This window comes from Bombus flavifrons, chromosome 5 (genome assembly GCF_040668555.2).
Source record: "Bombus flavifrons isolate JBK064 chromosome 5, iyBomFlav1_principal, whole genome shotgun sequence".
NCBI lineage: Eukaryota > Metazoa > Arthropoda > Insecta > Hymenoptera > Apidae > Bombus > Bombus flavifrons.
Window position 1 is genome coordinate 14,152,681 of NC_138446.1, and position 18,708 is coordinate 14,171,388.

The 18,708-nt window shown below is 41.9% G+C and overlaps 1 protein-coding gene across 2 annotated transcripts in view; it reads left to right on the forward strand.

Annotated features, from left to right (window-relative positions):
- Positions 1 to 18,708, forward strand: part of LOC138180402 (uncharacterized) — an 84,746-nt gene that overhangs the window by 51,820 nt on the left and 14,218 nt on the right. For both annotated transcript variants that reach the window (XM_069114253.1, XM_069114254.1), the window contains exon 4: positions 17,865 to 17,995. In XM_069114253.1, the coding sequence (XP_068970354.1) occupies positions 17,865 to 17,995 (131 nt within the window). The remainder of the gene's footprint in view (positions 1 to 17,864; positions 17,996 to 18,708) is intronic.

Sequence of the window (18,708 nt, forward strand, 5' to 3'; positions counted from 1 at the left end):
TGAAACGTCGTAAAATTAGTTGGCGCGAAAGAACGGCTCGAATTCGTGGCGTTTACCCTGGCGCATAAAGCGCGCGATAATGCTTCTTTTAAACCATACCAGATGATGCCTCGTCCGGATACGAGGATTTACGTCTGGCTATTCGTCGAGGCCACTCCTGCCGCGGATTTCCCTGCGTTTTAGCTGAGATACGATCCTCTTAACCTCGAGTAACCGTTCCCCCAAAGCTTTCGCGGTTTACCACTTGCCAATCTGATTTATCAGGGACATATAATGGCAGAATATGGCATTGCATCGTTCGACCACCGTGTCGATAGTCCGGGAGGACTATGAATACAGAAAGATGCGAAAAAATCCTAGTCACGGAGGGATTATCGCTCGTCGGGAATAGACGTCCTCTTTATTGGCCAGTGCATGTAGATCGTATTGGCTACGTGGCAGAGGCGTGTAGGATAGTTAAATTAGCCCCGAGTTTATGATACACGCGCCTCGAGACCGTGACGGGCTCATTACTCTGAGAAATTGCCGCAACGGGATGGCGAGCCAGCAGCTAGATGATTGTGCCGCTAATTGAACTATGAGGATCATCGATTGGTTTCTTCTCGATGAGCTTGCCTGCACATTCGGATTGAGAGTAATTTTCTCGAGGTGTAGATCCGTCGTCCGTGCGAAGTCATTTTCGATGAAGGAAGAAGTTTCTAAGGTTAGAAGATAAATATATCAAATATTATATACAGCGTTCATGCAAATTTTACGACGTCGAATGATAACTTTGTTTGCTATGGATCTCATAATCTTTAATAATTTGCTTCCACGGTCATTCCATGTCCGACTTTAATCGCGATATATCCTTCGGGCTATTTCGAGTCCAGTCGTGTCTACCATCTGTAAAAATCTTCTTAAGCTTAAGGAAGATATGCGAGAATTGTTGTCAACATGTTCTATGTTGGAATTTGTCTTAAAACACTCAGTATCTTTGTTCGTTGAAAATAGAATAAGATTAATCCTTTGAATAATAGCATGGTCCAAGAAAAAACTCTAGTAAAAGTTCAAATTTGATACTATACGTTGTACATTGACATTTCTTCTGTCCAAAAAATTGGAAGTACGTATTTTTTGGAATTTGATATCATGAATATAAGAAATCTTGAAAACAGACAAATAATTATTTTCTAAATCGTTGGTTCTGAGTTCATCGTTATTTTACCATAACGTCAACGAATTGGAAACATAAAAATTCCGACATCGCATAGAGCTTCGTGCGAAGAGACTGGCACTTCTTCAGCGATATCTCCTTATCGATGAAGCGGAGAGTATCGACTTCGACTTGGAGAGTTTACGATGGACCACGTGGTCGCTAACGATCAAGTACGGTGCTGAGACGCTCAGAAATCGATACGAACGAAGAAATGACAGTAGCATTGACGGGGCGCTGCAAATTCCTCATGAATAATTCATGGGGCCATGGTGCGTTGACGCGAGCCGCTCGCCACGTGGTAACTTTGTGCAACCTAGTAACAATTTCTTGCACCGAGCAAAATATCGCCGCCGGACAGGATCGCTTATCAAGATCACCGGCCACGAGTGACATTTGTTGGGATAATTGAAACATTTCTTCGATTCATTTAACCGTCCAAGCCGGCTGTCCAAGATAATATAAGCGCGGTTATGTTGGTTTAGAAGTTCTTTCTGTTAAACCAAGTATAATATTTACATTATAAGTATTCTTCGTTTTTACAATTCTCTTATTTTACAATACTACACGGTAAGATACGGTTATTTCAGTCAGATGAGTTTGAGCGTCTTAAAAGAAGCTTAAGCTTTTTACAGAGCAATTAAACTTGCTGCCTACATTGTACATTGCGAGACAAGTCTTCGATATAATAAGGAAAAAATGAGAAAATATCGTGTACTTTAGATTCAGCAACAAACAAATATCATAGACTCGTTTCATTTTTCCAATTTTTGATATTTGTTTGTTGCTGAATCTAAAGTACACGATATTTTCCCATTTCTTCCTTATTATATCGAAGACTTGTCTCGATATAAGAAGATAATTTTCGATGAAGAACGATATCGTAAGAATATCAATGTTAAAAATTATAATTAAATCTTCAGTGTAAATCTTCGGAGGTATGAATATACCATTTCTTGCAGTTTTATCATTTTTTGGAAAAATGCACCTTACAATACGCGTTTCTCTGTTGAGGCCTCCACCGTTGAGAATCACCAGTCATTTCGAAGTAATATTTTCTGTAAAGAATATTCCAATGAGTCGGCATCTACGGATAAGACCGCTTAAGTAGTTTTGCCCCTTTCTGCGCGCCATCGCGTTGGTTTAATCTCCAAAACAGAGTTACAAAGACTCAGAGGGATCGAGCCAGTAATTCAAGCTAAGAGGATACGATTAACCCGACCGTCGCTCACAATATCAAGCCTTTGCAAAACGAAAAAGCCTTACTGCCAGTCTGCCTACGTAGATTCCATATCAATGAATCCTTCCATCGTAAGGCACGACCATACACCCTAATCCAGTATCCGTAACGGAATCGAAATCGCGTGCACTGGAAGACTAGGAAACGAATCACCGGTCGACAAAAAATCTCTACTTCATTAGTACCATAAATATTAAGATGGAAAATTCTGATTCACGCTACGTGCACGCCACTATATTCGAAACATTAATCTGGATTCCACTGACCGGTTTACGATCGTCGTGTTCTTAAATATCTCGCTCTCGTGGATGTTGGAAAATTGGTTGATTGCCCTGGTAATGTGTACAATAGCGTGTAAAAATTTAGGATTATGGGTAGTTCGATATTTACATATTGGTAAAATTATTTACTTTAATCTTTAGAACTGACTACGTACATGTAGTACGTTACTATGTTGCATATGTATCTATCTACAACGAGACTGGATTACGTTACTGGGTACATATCATTTTTTCTGCCTTGAGAGTCAACTGAGTTGTCGTACATGCTTCCATTTATCTACAACGATATTCAACTATGTCGCATATAGTACATTTATCTACATTTATCCACTAAGCCATCAACGTTTATTTTTCTTCGTTATGAAGATCAATTATAGCATACTAGTAATATGAAAAATGCAAAATAGTTGAAAATGAAAAAATCAGAAATATCGAAAATAGCTATCTATCCTAGATTTGCTACAAATGAAAAGATACAGTGCAAAATAGTACCTATGTTTATCAAAGCGTGACGGTAAAGTGTTTAACCTATACACACACGTAAATTAACCATTCTATTTTATTTGTTATAATTTTAAAATTACTTTAGAAGGTCCAAACTTAATTACAGAAAGTTGCCGAAAGAAAAACGAAAGTTTAGAAGTAAATGAAATTTATAACAGCCAAGGCTACCTAACAACGAGATAACGATCCGCAACTTTTGCACCATGGTGTACTAACGGACGACGGGTAAACCGATTTCGCTAGTCTAACATAAGCTTCCGTATCGGCACATGCGCGATCGGCTTACATCCTCTTCAGAGAGCAGACACGCCAGTCGTACAGGGGAATCGGGACAAAAGGAGGGCCATGGGAGTCGCGCACATGTACCAGCGCGTACGCCATATTAATTACAATGATTTTCTGCCACTTATGGCCGAGCGAGATTTAAATTATAGATATCCAGCGTGGCGTGCTGGGGCGGGGTGCCCGGACTCACCATTCCTGATTACAGGGTGTACGCGCGCATTTCAGGAATCAGACTCGCGTCATAACTCTCGGGTCATGGGTCAATCTTTACCCCCTTCCCCCCTCTCCTCATCTTTTCAGCCCTTCTCCCTTTACCCCTCAATCTCCCTCCCTGCATTCTCCTCGTCCATGTACCAGCTATCTTCGAAAATCTACCGTCGAATCGATCCCCCGATGATTCGTTTCCCTTGGTCCTTTCAGATGCTGCCGCCATTGTGTGGTATGCAGTATACCTGTTCACGTGGAATCCGTAATTACAAGATTTTCTTTCTGTTTGAGCTTGATGAGGATCTGATGGTCCTCTGAGAACATCATCACGATCGTATAAAGAGATCGATATGCGATACAAATCTTGATGGATCATTTAGAAACGATGAAAAATATCGAGATCAGTTTTACTTTTACAAGCTCAAACAAGTACCTGATGATTTTCTCACGAGAACAAGGTGTTTAGGTGTTTTAGAATCTGAAATTTGTCGTGGATAAATCTTTGTCCAGTTTCCTTGCGAGATAGTATCTTCCAGGTTTATTTTCCGTACGAAAACATAACTTTTAGTAGGGTTTCGAGCTTCCAAAGTTTCAAACATTTACCTAATCTCCACACGAAGATGAGATTTTAACAGATTTATAACCTTCATCTTTCCAAGATTATATCTTTCTTTAACTTTCGTATAAAAAATGAAGCTTTTAATTTGACCTGATGATTCTAAAATCAGCATCGATACGTGTGCAATTAAACTCTTAATCATGCACCTATGTATTTACTAAATTAAAATCTTACAAAACGATGTGGTTGACCAGTTTTTACTTCTAAGAGGCTCAAATAGTTAGTCAATTACAATTAGTTACAATTAGTTACAATTGTATGATTTATAACGGACAATATAAGTTTCGTTCTCGCAGTAGAATAAATTCAGCTTTTAAAGACGGTATTTCCTGTTACGATCCAAATCGCTTTTGTACGGTTCAAAAACAGCTTTTCCCCTTCGCACGGTTTTAAAAATAAATTCACGCGTGTTGGTATGAACGGAGCATTGAAGCGTTAAAGGGGATTCCTCGTCAAAGGAACTTTGAGCGGGAAATAATTATGCCGCTCGCGAATCGCATAATAATATGCAGTCGCGCGCGCGGCTCGCGTGGGTGGATTCGCTAAATTTCAATCTACCTTGGCGGGCGTAATGTACGTCAACCGAATCGTCATGCCATGACGTGCCACGTGACGTCACGACGCGTGTGGTCCCTCTTTCGGTTTATTAAGTCCACCCTCGGCGAAGAGCCCGCGGGCGCCACGATCCCACCGTACGAAGAACTCAAGGAACGCCTGTGAAACGGGATTAATGCATTAATAAAATTACCGTACCACATTTCCTACCTATTCAATGCTGGATAAATCACCTCACGTAATGTTACCGCATTTAAATCGAATTTCTGGAAAAGAAGCCCGTAAGTCAGAACGGAGATGATGATTCAGGTTTAGTTTCCCAATATCAGCTACGTTTGAATTAATAATTAGTCCTCGGAAGCCAAACCGATCAACTCTTTCTTAATTTCTACTTTTCATCGCACGAGATTAATGTTCGATTCTCCGGAAACAAACAACTTACTTGACCGTAGGATCTCGATAATTTTCAAAGAATTCAATATAGCTGATCGATGAACAAATGATTGAAAATTAAAAGTTCCACTGTACCAGGTATGTAAATATGAAACCGGAATTTTTGTATAGAAAATACACGTTTATTGTATGAAAATGATTAAAAATATTTTATTCGAAGTATTGCCCATCGCTAGCTATACATTTTTCTCACCTGTCTGGCAATTGGTGGATGCCACGCCAAAAAAACTGTCGCTCTTTTGAGGCAAACCAGTCATCGAGCCATTTTCGTACATTTTCGTAAGAAGTGAAGTGCTGGTCAGAAAGTGCGTGTCCCATCGATGCAAATAAATAATAATCGGATTGAGCCAAGTCTGGTGAGTAAGCCGCGTGCGAAAGTATTTCCCAACTGAACGCTTCGATCGTTTCCTTGACCGGTTTTGCTGTATGCGATGGTGCATTATCATGAAGCAAAATTGCTTTGTGTTGCCTTTTTTGATATTCTGGTCGTTTTTCACGCAAAGCTTGATTCAAATCGATCATTTGTTGTTGGTAGCGCACAGTATTAACGGTTTCGCCAGGTTTTAACAGCTCGGTGGTCTTTTTCGGTGGTTTTCCACGTTCTTCGTTCCTCGCGTCAAAATTGCCACTTCTGAATTTTTTAAACCACTCAAAGCACTGTGATTTACCAAGAGCATGCTCACCGTAAGCTTCGACAAGCATTCGATGCGATTCTGCAGCAGTTTTCTTCAAATGGTAACAGAAAATCAATGCTGTCCGCAAATCGTAGTTTCCAGGCACAAAATTTGACATGTTCAACGCTATTACAAACTATGCTGTTGTATGAAACTTGTATTGTTCTGAGTCGAAAATGTTTGTGAGATGTGAACAAAGACTTTTGGCATGAATGACGCAGTTTAATGATAACTACATTATCAGCTAGGACCATCTATAGGCAAATTCCGGTTTCATATTTACAGACCTGATAAATTTGAATTTAAATTTGCGATAGTTCAAAAAATTAGCTTAAACAGAAGATTAGGAGAGATTGGACGTTAATATTAAGATCTTCCGTTAACATCTTCGTATGAAGAAAAATAAAAATATTAAAAGACAGGAATACACCTAGTATGTCTAACTAACTACGAGTTGTCTTGAATCTTCTCACCGTTGGCTCGCTAATTGCGTAAGAATTGCAGGGAGGAGAAAATCGTGAAGCGCGGTCGGAACAGCCTCGAAGCGGTTAATCGCCTCGTAAAACGTTATTTTTCGCGGGCGAGCCACATTCAATTACCATTTTTTCCCATTGCAATAGAATTTACAATAGCCCCCAATTAATACGATGATAATTCGTAAACTTTCACGCGGTTACGCTATTCTTTATTTAGCCGTGGCGTCAAGCAGAATTCATTCGCAAGTTTATTATCTACGCATACCGACTTACATCGTTAATTTCGAAGCCACGCCGTGTCTAATTATTATTAATGCCTGACCAGAGCTTTATCGACTACAATTTAATCGTGCTTCGACTATACTTGTACTCCACCACCGCTATCTTCCTCGTCCCTTCTTCTTTGCGCCCTTTCTGTTTTTCCTTTTCTCCCTTTCTCTCTCGTTCGTCCTCCTCGTGTCCTGATCTTTCTTCACGGGGTGGAGAACCGTTTCGAGTGGCGAGCTTTGATTTATGGCGTCACGCTGCTTAGAACGATTTGTCATGGCGGTATCGTCGAAGGAGATTGTCGCCGTGCAACGCGACAAGCTTCACAACTCGAAAGTCCGTTGTATCCTACGCTTGGTCGCGCTTACAAATCAGTTCGTGCGCGAAAACCGATGGCAAATTGCCGGGTTCTGACGTCTTCCTTGTTCCGCTCCGACCAAACCAACTATTTAGAGCAGGGAAAATGATGTTCTCAAGTGTTCTTCGCTGTTCTTTTTCTGATAGAAACATGGACGATACTGCAAGGATTAATCATTTAAGCGTGTACGATTTTAATCTCTATTAGAATATAAAGTGAAAGAGATACATAATTCTCGACTGCATAATAAATTTTCATTACAGATCTAGATCGAGCTTCATACTTTGTAAGCACAGTAAGTAGCTATATAAGCTTTAAATTATTCCAACGTAATGATATTTTGAGTCGAATCTAATTGCAGTTCACTTGCAGATGTTACGGATATTTGTACTTGCATGTTTTTTCCTTAAACTGCTGATTTCTCATCGCACAATCTTCAAGCTAACAAAGACACGTATCATCGATCGAACCAAACGTTTCAGATCACTTTTCCAATTATACTTGTTTCGAATCACCTGCCGATTAATACTACGAGTATCGATGCTAACATCCTTTGCTCCTATAAAGTTTTTTACCAAAGATAGCGCAATATAGCGCAATACAGCGCAGTAACATTTTTCTGAATTGATATAGAACACATAACAATTCCCAACTTTTGGCGAGTGAGAAATTTGTAGATTTCTCAGTTCCAAAGATATCAATGGTTAAATTCTCTCATAATTTCATCCATAATCGATAAAATCATGGCAACGGTTGAGGACAAAGCCATGCCAAAAATCCCCCTATCGAACATGGCAATTTTTATCGATACCAAAAGATGACACCGAAGTTCGATGTTCGAAAGCATCTAGATGAGAATTGGATTAACAACCATAAGGATCTTACTCGGTCTCAGCATTTTTCGCAGAAGGGCTCGTTTGTAGGGCTTTGCAGTTTATGGGCGGTTGTTTACCACCCGGTAAATGTTATGCTCGAGTCATAACGTATATCTTGGAAGGCTGTGAGTCCCGTACGGGACGACCATTAGCCGCATTCAATCACCATTACACGCTGGCGCGCTTTCTACGCCTGCTTGCCCCTTAAATCCTGGCCAACGCCGACAAAAATATCGCCGTCGACGTACCACGAAGACGACAAAGAGGATAGGAACGATGGACTAGCATCACGTGTTTACCTTCTACGCTTGAGAATCGAAAGTTCTGACTCATCCTCCGCGGTCAAACCTATTCTTTCGCTCGACTTCCACCCTTATTCGTGAAGCAGGTCAAAGTCCCTCGCCGACTTACAAACGAACAAAGTTCATTTCACGTAAGAGGATATGACGTTGGTTCATTGAACTGATTCTGACATTGATTCGTTACTCTGACCGCAAAATATAAAGTTGCAAGTTGATGTCGTTGATAGCTATTTATTGGCAGAGCGATGACAGTATTCGACTCGCTGTTAAAACGGATTCAGATTCAGATGTTCCTCTTTAGTCGCAGTTTAATATTCCCTTTTTGTCAACTTGCATGCAAGACAATTGCATTCAAGAGGAAGACCCTAGCATTCGACTACATACAGTTCCTGGTCAGTGAATTAGAAGTTGTGATCGATTCCACGAATTCCACGGATCGCACGTAACAGGGACGAAATCCTAACTTCTGCGAAATTCTCCATCGCGAAGGGTGAATGTAAAGTGCTTCCCGGCGGCGGTTTCCGCCGAAAAATCTCGGCGAACAAGGCCTGCTGGCGTTCGGGGGCGGCGGGTAAGGCACGCCGGAATCCAACGGCGCATTTACACGCGCGTTTCTTCGCCGCGTACAGAAATTACGACGCGGAAGAGAGGTCCGTGTGATCCCGCCTAAATGATGGTTTGGTCGGAAAGTTTCGCGGTAAGGAGGATTTATCCTTCGGTTCGAAGGTTTACGCGTTGTCGCCGGCCCCAAGAAGCCCCGTATGTACATCGCCGATGGAAAGGACGCGCGGCGTGGCGTTCGGATTCGTTCGGGTACGATACAAATTTCCGAACCAGACTCTCCAAACCTGAGTGCACCGCGTTATCGAAAAATTTTTCTTTGTAGTGCTGTGCTGGCCATTAGGGCGCCCCGTTTCTTCAGTGTTGCTCGACGACCAGCCGGTTGGCAGGCTTTCGAGGAATATCGGCCGCGAAAAAAGACGAGACACTTTAACCGCGAGACGAACAACCGTATACCGTTACTACATCAATCTTCCGTAATGATGCAAAGTAGAAAAGGACGCGAAGAACGCACCTCCAGTACCACTCGCGATCGTTAACCGACTCTGTTTCCGACCAGATGACTTCGGCTTTTCATTTTCGTCGTACTTGATTTACTTGATTAGTTATTGAAAAGAAATTTCTCGCCGAATGATTATTTGTATAGCTTGTGGCGTTATGGTATGTTTCTATGACTTGATGGGAGGGTGAAATGGACGGGTTAAATTGAAAAATTAGTTGAATTTATTTGGTATTTCAGGAAGAGAAAATAAATGGTCACGCGCGATTGTGATTTTATTACGTTGCTGGTTTGCATAAAACGTCCTTTTAAAATTATTCGTGTCTTTATGAAACACCGTATATTCCTTCAAACTTTGATCGACAAAATCGAAACTAGAATAGCTCTAATAAGTTCGAAGTCCAATTACAATTTCATCGTATCTTTGAGATTATAATAAAAAACAACTCGTACGTAAAAGAGAGCCACGTCCAACTCGTAACACCGTGAGATTTTCAAGCATTTTATTCCACGCTCCTTCCAACTCTAATCGATAACTTCGAACGTAGAGTAACTGCAACTACAAGTTCCGCAATTTCTTCAACTACGTCGCATTCGCTCCTCGAGCTGCCCCAGTTCAAACCACGAATACCAACAATCCTGCAAATTACAGTACGTGCCAAAAAACGACTCCGAGCCAAAACAAGCTGACATTCAACACGGTGTACCATGAAAGCTTGAAGCTTTTTAATTTCCCCTACTGGCAAATGGTACTGGGCCGAAAATCTCGTTAAGGTGAAACGCGTGAACAAATAAATAACATTTCGAGCGAGAGAGAAACAGGGAGAGAGGTGAAAGAGACTCGGGCGTATTGGGCGGACGTTCATAAGCTGCGTGCTGGCAAAGGGTCGAGGGCGTTCGGTCGGGTAGGGGGCGAGAAGGAATAAGGCGGAGGAGGGCCCAACGACCTCTGACCTCCCTGGGAACCACCAAGCCCTCGAGGGACTGTTCGAGAAAGAAGCCCAGGAATCCGGCGGACCCACCCGGCCGAAATACTTCCACAAGAGCTGCCGCCGCCTCGAATCGGTAACCTCGAATCGCTTCGTATCGCCATACTCGATAAAACATCGATCGTGAATTAATTTGTCCACCAACTAACCCGACAACCCTTCTCCATACTAATTTAACGATTTAAACGTTACGGAATTAAGCTTCGTCTTCGTTCGTATATTATTTAATCACAGTAGGGTGAAATATTTGGGTGAAGCAGGAAGAATAATTGTTAATTTAAAAATTCTTTGTAAACGAATGAATTGTCAATGACCGAAAAGAAATTTCACCTTCGACTGCTCCTGTTTTTCGAATTTTTATTTTCCTAAGGTAGCGGCAAATATTCAATTCGATAAAGGGTGGTACGATATAGTACAACACATCGATAAGTACCTCGGAATATTTTCACATTTTATTCCATAGAGAATTGTGAGAACGACCGTGACTGTTCTTTCTATTTGATGAATATTATCTGGATATGGATAAGAATCGTCCATCCTCTTAACTTTCTATCGTGATACACGCTGACTTTGACATTGCACATTGTAGCCGTCAAATACTCGCAACAATACGAATTAATCGATATTCGATCTGCTTCGTTAAACGTTTCGTGACTGGACGAGATAACTTTACCCCTTCCTCGGCTGTATTCCGTTTCGTTATCTTCTCTTCGTCGAACGAACGATCACGTAGCGTACAGCGATTTTATTGAGCCGGGATCGCGAAATAATCGACCTGGCTGAGAAATCCTACCGAGTGTTAATGATTTCCTGAAGATTGAATCTGTTCCCCGCGGGCATTGATTTCTCAGTGGTTGAAGGAGTTCTTATTAGTTAGAATTAAATTGCAAAGGATGCTGGAGATTGGTTCTTTGGAAAATAGGAGATCCGTTCAATTTCTCAAAGTCGAGCTTCAGTTCAGTGTTTGTACAGTACGAAAAGGAGGTTAATACCGTGTGATTATAATTTCCAGCGTGTAAAGGATAAAAAATTATTTGATTCGAAGGGAAGAAAGGTAGAAAAGAATGTTTCAAAGAGGGTCCGAGCGTACGGTATCGAAATCTCCCTAGGACAACAGGATGATCGATATAGACTTCAAAAATCGGCCGTGGGACAAAGTAAGCCGGCCGGTGCGCGTAATAAAAAAGAAACTGAGGGGAACGTTACCTCGAGGGAATTTCGAAAGGGTATCCCTCCCCCGTTTTTGTGAATCGTGATACCCGGCAATTACGTGGCACAGTCACGGTGATTGGCTGGGTCGTTTTCGCGGGAAGCATGGACCAATCGAAGCACCGGTATGCCTCCTCTTTCTCTCTCTTTCTCTGTTCTCCTAGAGTACTTGCTGGCAACGAGCACGCTCCCGCCTTTAGTCTAGTCAGAGAGCTGCACCTGTGAGTGAACCTGTAGCGTGCACCTGCAACCCGAAATCTAGCCGTGTGTCTCGCCGACTCGCCGCTCTTCGTGGATCCAACGATCGTGATCCCTCGAATCGGCCCGGAGATCTCCGGCAAATTACATTTCCAACCCACCCCCCTCTGATCGCTAGTAATACACGTGTATATAATAGAATAGGAGGGAAAGTTCTTCGACAGTGTATATTGCCTCTCGAACGAGAACAACGGAGAAAATATCCGTACCACGTCTGGTAATGACTCGGTGGACGTACGTTGCTCGGTGATCTCGCACGTGTCAGTGAACATGAAGAGTATTGTGTCGGAGGATGTTTTGTCGGGCCACGAGGATGATCGAGTGCGCGATACGATGAACGTTCGATGAACAATAACACGGTCTCTTTGGTGGTCTTACAGCGTGGAGGAAGAACCGAAACGGTCCTTCGCTCTTGAAAGTCCAAGCTTTTAATAACTTTGATCGGGAGGGAAACCGTGACATTGACTGTCACACGGTGACGTGCACACAGTCACCTCGTTCGATGAGCGAAGAAACGTGGTCGCCGTTGGCTACATCGACTGAACGTGTCCTAGGGAATGCAGCGAGGGGACGCGAAGGAAGAACAAGGGGATACCGTACACTGGACTAACGAGTTTAATAGAGAAAATCATCGATGAACGCTGGTACCGCCACGCTAGTTACGCTCGATAACCATATAAATAAAATGGAAATGTAAAGGAGCCGGATGCTTAGCTAGACGTAGCCTGGGCAAGAAACGATGACACGAACAGAACGGCATGGATCACCGTCAGTGGATCGTGACGATCCGCATTCATGGATCCCCGGCGACTGTTAACGACGTTAGACCGTGAGATCGCCAATGATAAGATCGTACGATTCCGTGTGCTGTTATCGAGCCGCCTTGCCCATCGGCCTCGTTAATCAACCGCTCTGATTACCGGTTAAATGTTAATGAGTTTCCGCGAGATCGTCGTGGACGGATCGCCGTCGATCATCCACCGAAAGAACTAGAAACAGGTAACGTTCTTTTCGTGTGACATGTCGATTGAGACATCGTCCATCAGCTACGGTGTAAGAAATCGTAGCAGACGATATGTGACAGTCGCGTTTAGCTGATTTCGCTTTGCCGAGTTAATCCGATCGGATTCCTCGCAGTGAGATCATCGACAAGAAGCGATTTTCCATCTTCTGTGCCTACGCAGGCTCTGTCCATCGTCCCCGGAGGCATCGAACCGTTTCTTTTCCATTAGGATTCCTCGTAGGCGCATGCAAATTCCGGAAATACCGACCATCATCCTCCCTTCCAAATCATCGATATAAGTTAGAATAGAAGTTTATTCATGCAGATTTTAAAATTCATTTATATGAAAATAGGAATAGAAAGTTTCTATTTTTACGATTCCGTGTCTTGATACAAATGAAAATTTAAATTGAATCAGTGGTTTTTATATAGTAGAATACATCTTAAGACTTCGACTTACAACATCGAATTGCACTCGCGATACAGAAATTGTATTTACGAAAAAGTTTACCTTCGTCTTTAATTCAATTTCGATCTTAACTGCACCTTTACAATAGCAAAAATATTCTCCACTTTACGTGCTATTACACCAGTCCATGCCCAAGGTTCGTTTTAATATTTGCTACAAGAATTATTGAACAAAAGATAAAAGAAACAAATTTTTTTCAAATAATACCAAAACTGAGCCGAATGGAAATAACGCAGATAGTTACATTCATAGCCAGATTCGTTCGAACGTTCGTCGGATCGGAATGCAACGTAACTGTCCGCTAACAGAATTTAAGCTCACTAACTCGGTATCCAACGATTAGCCTGATGTATCTAAATTTCTTCCCGTCCTCGAGAGTCGTAGTTTGAATTTCTTCAAGTCGTTCACCGCTGGAGCTAATTGCATCGCATGTTGCTTTACTTTTCCGGTTTCTGCGGCTTCGCGCCGCTTCTTCGTGGAATGCGAGCGAAGTGTACAAAGCGCAATGATCATAGATCGTGGCGGAGCGCGGACGCGACGAGGTGAAGAAGGAGAAATTACGCGCGTCCGTGGGCCCGGAAGCCACGTGCACGCGCGCCAGTCTACACGTGCTTGTAAATTCACGGCCACGATCAGCGTTGAGCGTGTGCTTGCTCGTGTTCCGCCACCCCGCGAAACGACAGGAAGTTTGTGCAGTTCGCGCTCGTAACGTCCTTTCTTTCTCTTTTTCTCTCGCAGCCCCTGTCAAATTGACGTCCATTATGTTTTATAGCAGCGCGAAACGCGGAGGCGTTCCTCGCTGTTTCGTGGTTATATTATGCGCGTTGAGAAAATTCTGCCTCGTTTCGAGGAAATAAAGAATAGAGATAGAAAATCTGAGCTTTCTTGTACGGTAATTTATTAACTACTAATATTAATACCGCAACAAGCGACAAGTTGTGGGTTATAGGCTTCTATTTTATAATTTTTCAATTTTTACCTTGAATCGTAAATTTCATTGACGTTGATAATTTGTCATTTATGATCTATAAGTTAGGGTTGCGTTTCTTTATATATACATTCCTCTCCTCTTTTTTCATTTCCTTATATTTGTTCATTTCTATCTTACTTCGTTTTCTTTTTTTAGAAAATGGAAGCTTGAAGTTAGAATAATATTTCTAATCTTCTTTTTTCGTGAATGCTATGTCAGGAGATTAGTTTATTCATTTTAATCTACAACCATTCCATGCGCTCGTCGAATTACGATTATTCGCCAGAGGAAAGTTGTTTTTGTCCACTTGAAAAAACTGCGAATGCTGTTACTTCTACGTGGTTACATACTGCGTAATATGTATGAATAATAATACACGTGATCGTAAATTACAGAGAACGTGTGTGCACATTTTTTGCGGCCGATCATACGCTTCCTGAGATCGCCCTATGTTCACCTATCGTGACGAAAGTGTTAATTGTTACGTATCGACGAACAGCTGACTTTTTCTCCTCACTATTAAATATTAATATAATCTTCAGGCTTATGCGCCAACGTAACTGTTACAAATAAACATTTCATATTTCTAACTACGTAACGAGATACCAAACAGGATATCGTTGGTTTGCTGAAGGAGCGATGCGTCTGAAAAATCGTAATTTCCTAGATATCTGGAAAAATTAATTCCAAAATTCTGATACTTCGAGTAAGATAATAATTCTTAAGTCAGTTAATTTTAGTTCGTCAGGTTTTCCCATTTTTTTTTTTTCCGCAAATATTTAAATACTTAAGAACTTTCCTTAATCTCGCGTCACTCTTCTACCAAACGCTTCACCCTTCTCAGGCAAACCGATTTCTCACGAAGTAATCTTTCCATACGTCACGAAAACGGGATACAGCGATTTGTAAAAGTGGTCGGTCGGCGGGCGATCATTAATAAATGGCGATGCGCCTGCGCGGGTTCAAAATGCGCGCGAAACGCGTGAGATATACGGCCGATGCAAATAACCGGGTACGAAGCGGCGGCACAATGCGATGAAGCTTTGGGAAATATTTTATTGCGGCTCACGCTGGAATCGACGTAATTCACACTTTGACCGTCGAACCGATAAATTTCCTGTGCTCGTGATCGCGCGAGCCCCGCCGCGTGCAGCGCATCTCCTCTTTCCGATGCGTTCACCGGCCCGGTCCCGTGGGAGCCCGTGGCATTCCACGAAGCAAGTAAACGAGTAAATTTGTAGGTAGAATACGCGCCTCCTCGGCCCGATCGAATCCCATAAGTCACGTCTCGAATACAGTGTTTAACCTGCGAGCTTATCGTCGATCGTTATCCCCGGTTCCACCTTTGTAAAAGTGTACGCGCGTGCGTGAGTACGTACGCTTGTCGGCCTTAAATGTTCCGCGAGCATCGATGAAAATCCGCGAAAGCGACTCGATGATTTCATAGAACCGATTTAGGATTCCTCTAATTGGGACAGTCGTTGATTTAGGCTCGTTTATCGTCAGACGAATTCGGGACGATCTTTATTTTTCACGTTTGTTTGCGCTGGGATATTTTCATTCCTTCGGAATCGAGTACCTTTGAGAGTAAATCGAAAGAAAATTGTTTGATATGGTAAAAGAGTTACCGATGCATTCGAGACAATTTGAAATTTATGCGATGTGAAATATTTTACGTAATAGGATCGATCGTGTTTCTTGAACTTGAAATGGAAGTTTGTCGATCGATAGATTGAAACTAGGACCAATCTTAAATTAATAACTTTAGAATTCGATTAATTAATATTTTGTTGAAATATAGTGCTGTATATACGTAAAATGGAACACGATAATAAACAAATTTTAGAAATTCTATGTACATCGAAAGTTTCGCAAAGTCCTCGGGTTTAGATAATAACGTAATGTTCGATTATCTTATGGAATTCCTTTGAAATATAGTGCTTTCATTATTATAAGGTCTAGAAAATAGCCAACACTAAGTATAAAGATTATAGTTTAAAAGGAGAAAAAGTGATGGCACATGTTTAATGAGACGTATTCAATTACACCGTACGCTACATCAGCTTTTTTATGGCCATGGTCCAAGCAACGTCTTAAAATCCATTTACAGGCTAAATCGAATAACCTATACTTTGGCTCTAACAAATTGTTTCAATTACGAGAAATAACAAAACGTACGGATAACATCCAGCAACATCAGCACATCTTATACCTCCGGCAATTACGAGATATGCTCGGACGTCGCACAGTGATTTCACTCTTTCTAATCACATCCTTTTTTTCTCTACGAATATTTTGGTTTCGAAGCTTTAAAACTCCAATGCTTTGTGTTTCAACATTTTTAGATAATTTTCCCATTCCATCTGACAAGTAAACGGAATTCCAATTACGAAGAATCGAGCGCAGTTCCCATCGAATCGTCCATTCTAACGAAAAAGAAATTCCTATGTTCGATATCGGATTCGTCGAATTTACTCAAAGTTAAAGGAAGTAAACGACGAAAAACTGCTGAAACAGATATGGAAATAACAGTTTAAATAGAAATCGTTCTACATATCCGTGGTATGGAAGAAACGGTGCCGGTTAGCGGAGCCACGACACGCTGAGCGATTTTCTAGCTGGTCAGATCCAGCCGTTTGCGACCGTCTCGTGGATCGATGGCTTCGTTAAAACTGTTTCAAGATCGTCGTCGTAACTGGTCGTGACCGCGTAATGCGATTTCTGTACTGTATGTATGTCGTTAATTTCAGGAGACGATCTAGGAAATTAATAACTGCCGGCTCGAGCAAGATTCCAGAGATGATACTCGCCGCTATTAAATGGTAAATCCAAAGCCCGTAAGAGGAGAGGAGTATCGATCGGGAATACGGTTGTTGGATTATACGGCACGTCGAACAGCCGTGGGCAAAAAGTGGTAGCGGCCAGTTTTGTCAGCTACGCTTCGATTGGCAAGTTGACGTTAAACAGCCGCCGCCGAGATGAATGATAGTGACAATTCTAATTAAGCGGCTACCCGATTGAGTCGGACCGTATTAATTACCGGCGGACCTCGAGGCACGTGCCGACTATCCGTGTTACCCCCTTTGATTTCTCTCTGCTCAACATTTTCACCATCTCGCGTTTCAACGTTTCAATTCATTACCGTCGACGCTACCGAAGATCTTACAGCGGCGCTATATGGTTTTAAATGCTGCTACGTGGCTTTGTTCGAAGGTTTAGGAATCCTGAGATTTGGATTTTCGAAGCTCGTGAAGATTCAGAGCGTTGAAGCCGTGAAATTTAGGTATTTGCAACTCTCCAATTCTAAGATCTAGAATTTCAAAGCTGTTGCTCTCTATAGAGCGGTGTAGCAGATTTGTAAATATATCTGAAAATTCTAGAATCGAGAGAGTTGCTGCAACGAGGAGGCAGTTAGACTTTCCAATAATTTGAGACCATTTACGTCTCTTAATATCTTTTCTACGAAAGCAAAAAGATTCCAAGCTGAAATTAAGATACTGTGCGTCTGATCATAGTACAGAAATGGTCTTACGTATAAATAGACAATAGTCTTACGATTGAAGATGAGAAGATTCACAAGCTAAAATTAACATAGTCTCGACGCGATGATTACAGGGGACCTGAAGAGGCGACACTCTTGGAGCAGTGAGGTCGACTACCAGCCGGCGGAAACGGAAGCCGTAGCGACACCGGGAGGAGATCCCGCTGCCCCATCCTCGGACGAGGAGGACAGAGGCTCGTACAAGGTAAACCGCACGATCTCTAATCGCAATCCTAAAGATCTATTCGTGGAACACGTGCATCTTAGACGCCTTAATTCCGTGCACGGCTGGTAAAGACAATGTACCCTTTGTTCCATGAAATCACGACTCTCTGATCCCGTTTTGCCAAGTAATTAAGTAGCTGCGGGGCGTGTAGTCGCTTCAAATGGTATTACCCTTCCTATGTGGCTTTTTTTCGTGCCATTTTTGCAACGATGCACGGGAATCAGTCGAATGAAACGAGAACGCCGATAATTGGCTTTTATATGGCTCGAAACGTGGATCGAATTCAATCTTTTAACGAGAGCCAGATTTTAATTATTTTACACACGATTGGTCATCTTGCGTAATTGATACGCGTACGTGTGGAATAGTAATTCGATTCGGCAACCTTCCTTTTTACAGTCGTAAGTTTAAGTCTTTTGCTTCGGCACGCCTTTTGAATCCGTAAAATCAAGTATTTGTTTTATTTGATAGCGGAAATCTGAAATTATAAGTCGAAAGATATCGAACTTACAGTTTGCTATTTCCATCTTCCAATTTTCAATTTTATTGCAACTTCTTCGCTACCGCTTTTGTCTCGCGATTGTTGCATCGTAACAGTACTTATAAACGCAACACAACAAAAATAATTGGTAAACCGGTCTTTCTTAATTATTAAAACTTCAAATTACAAGGAAGGACGAAGAATCCTCGCG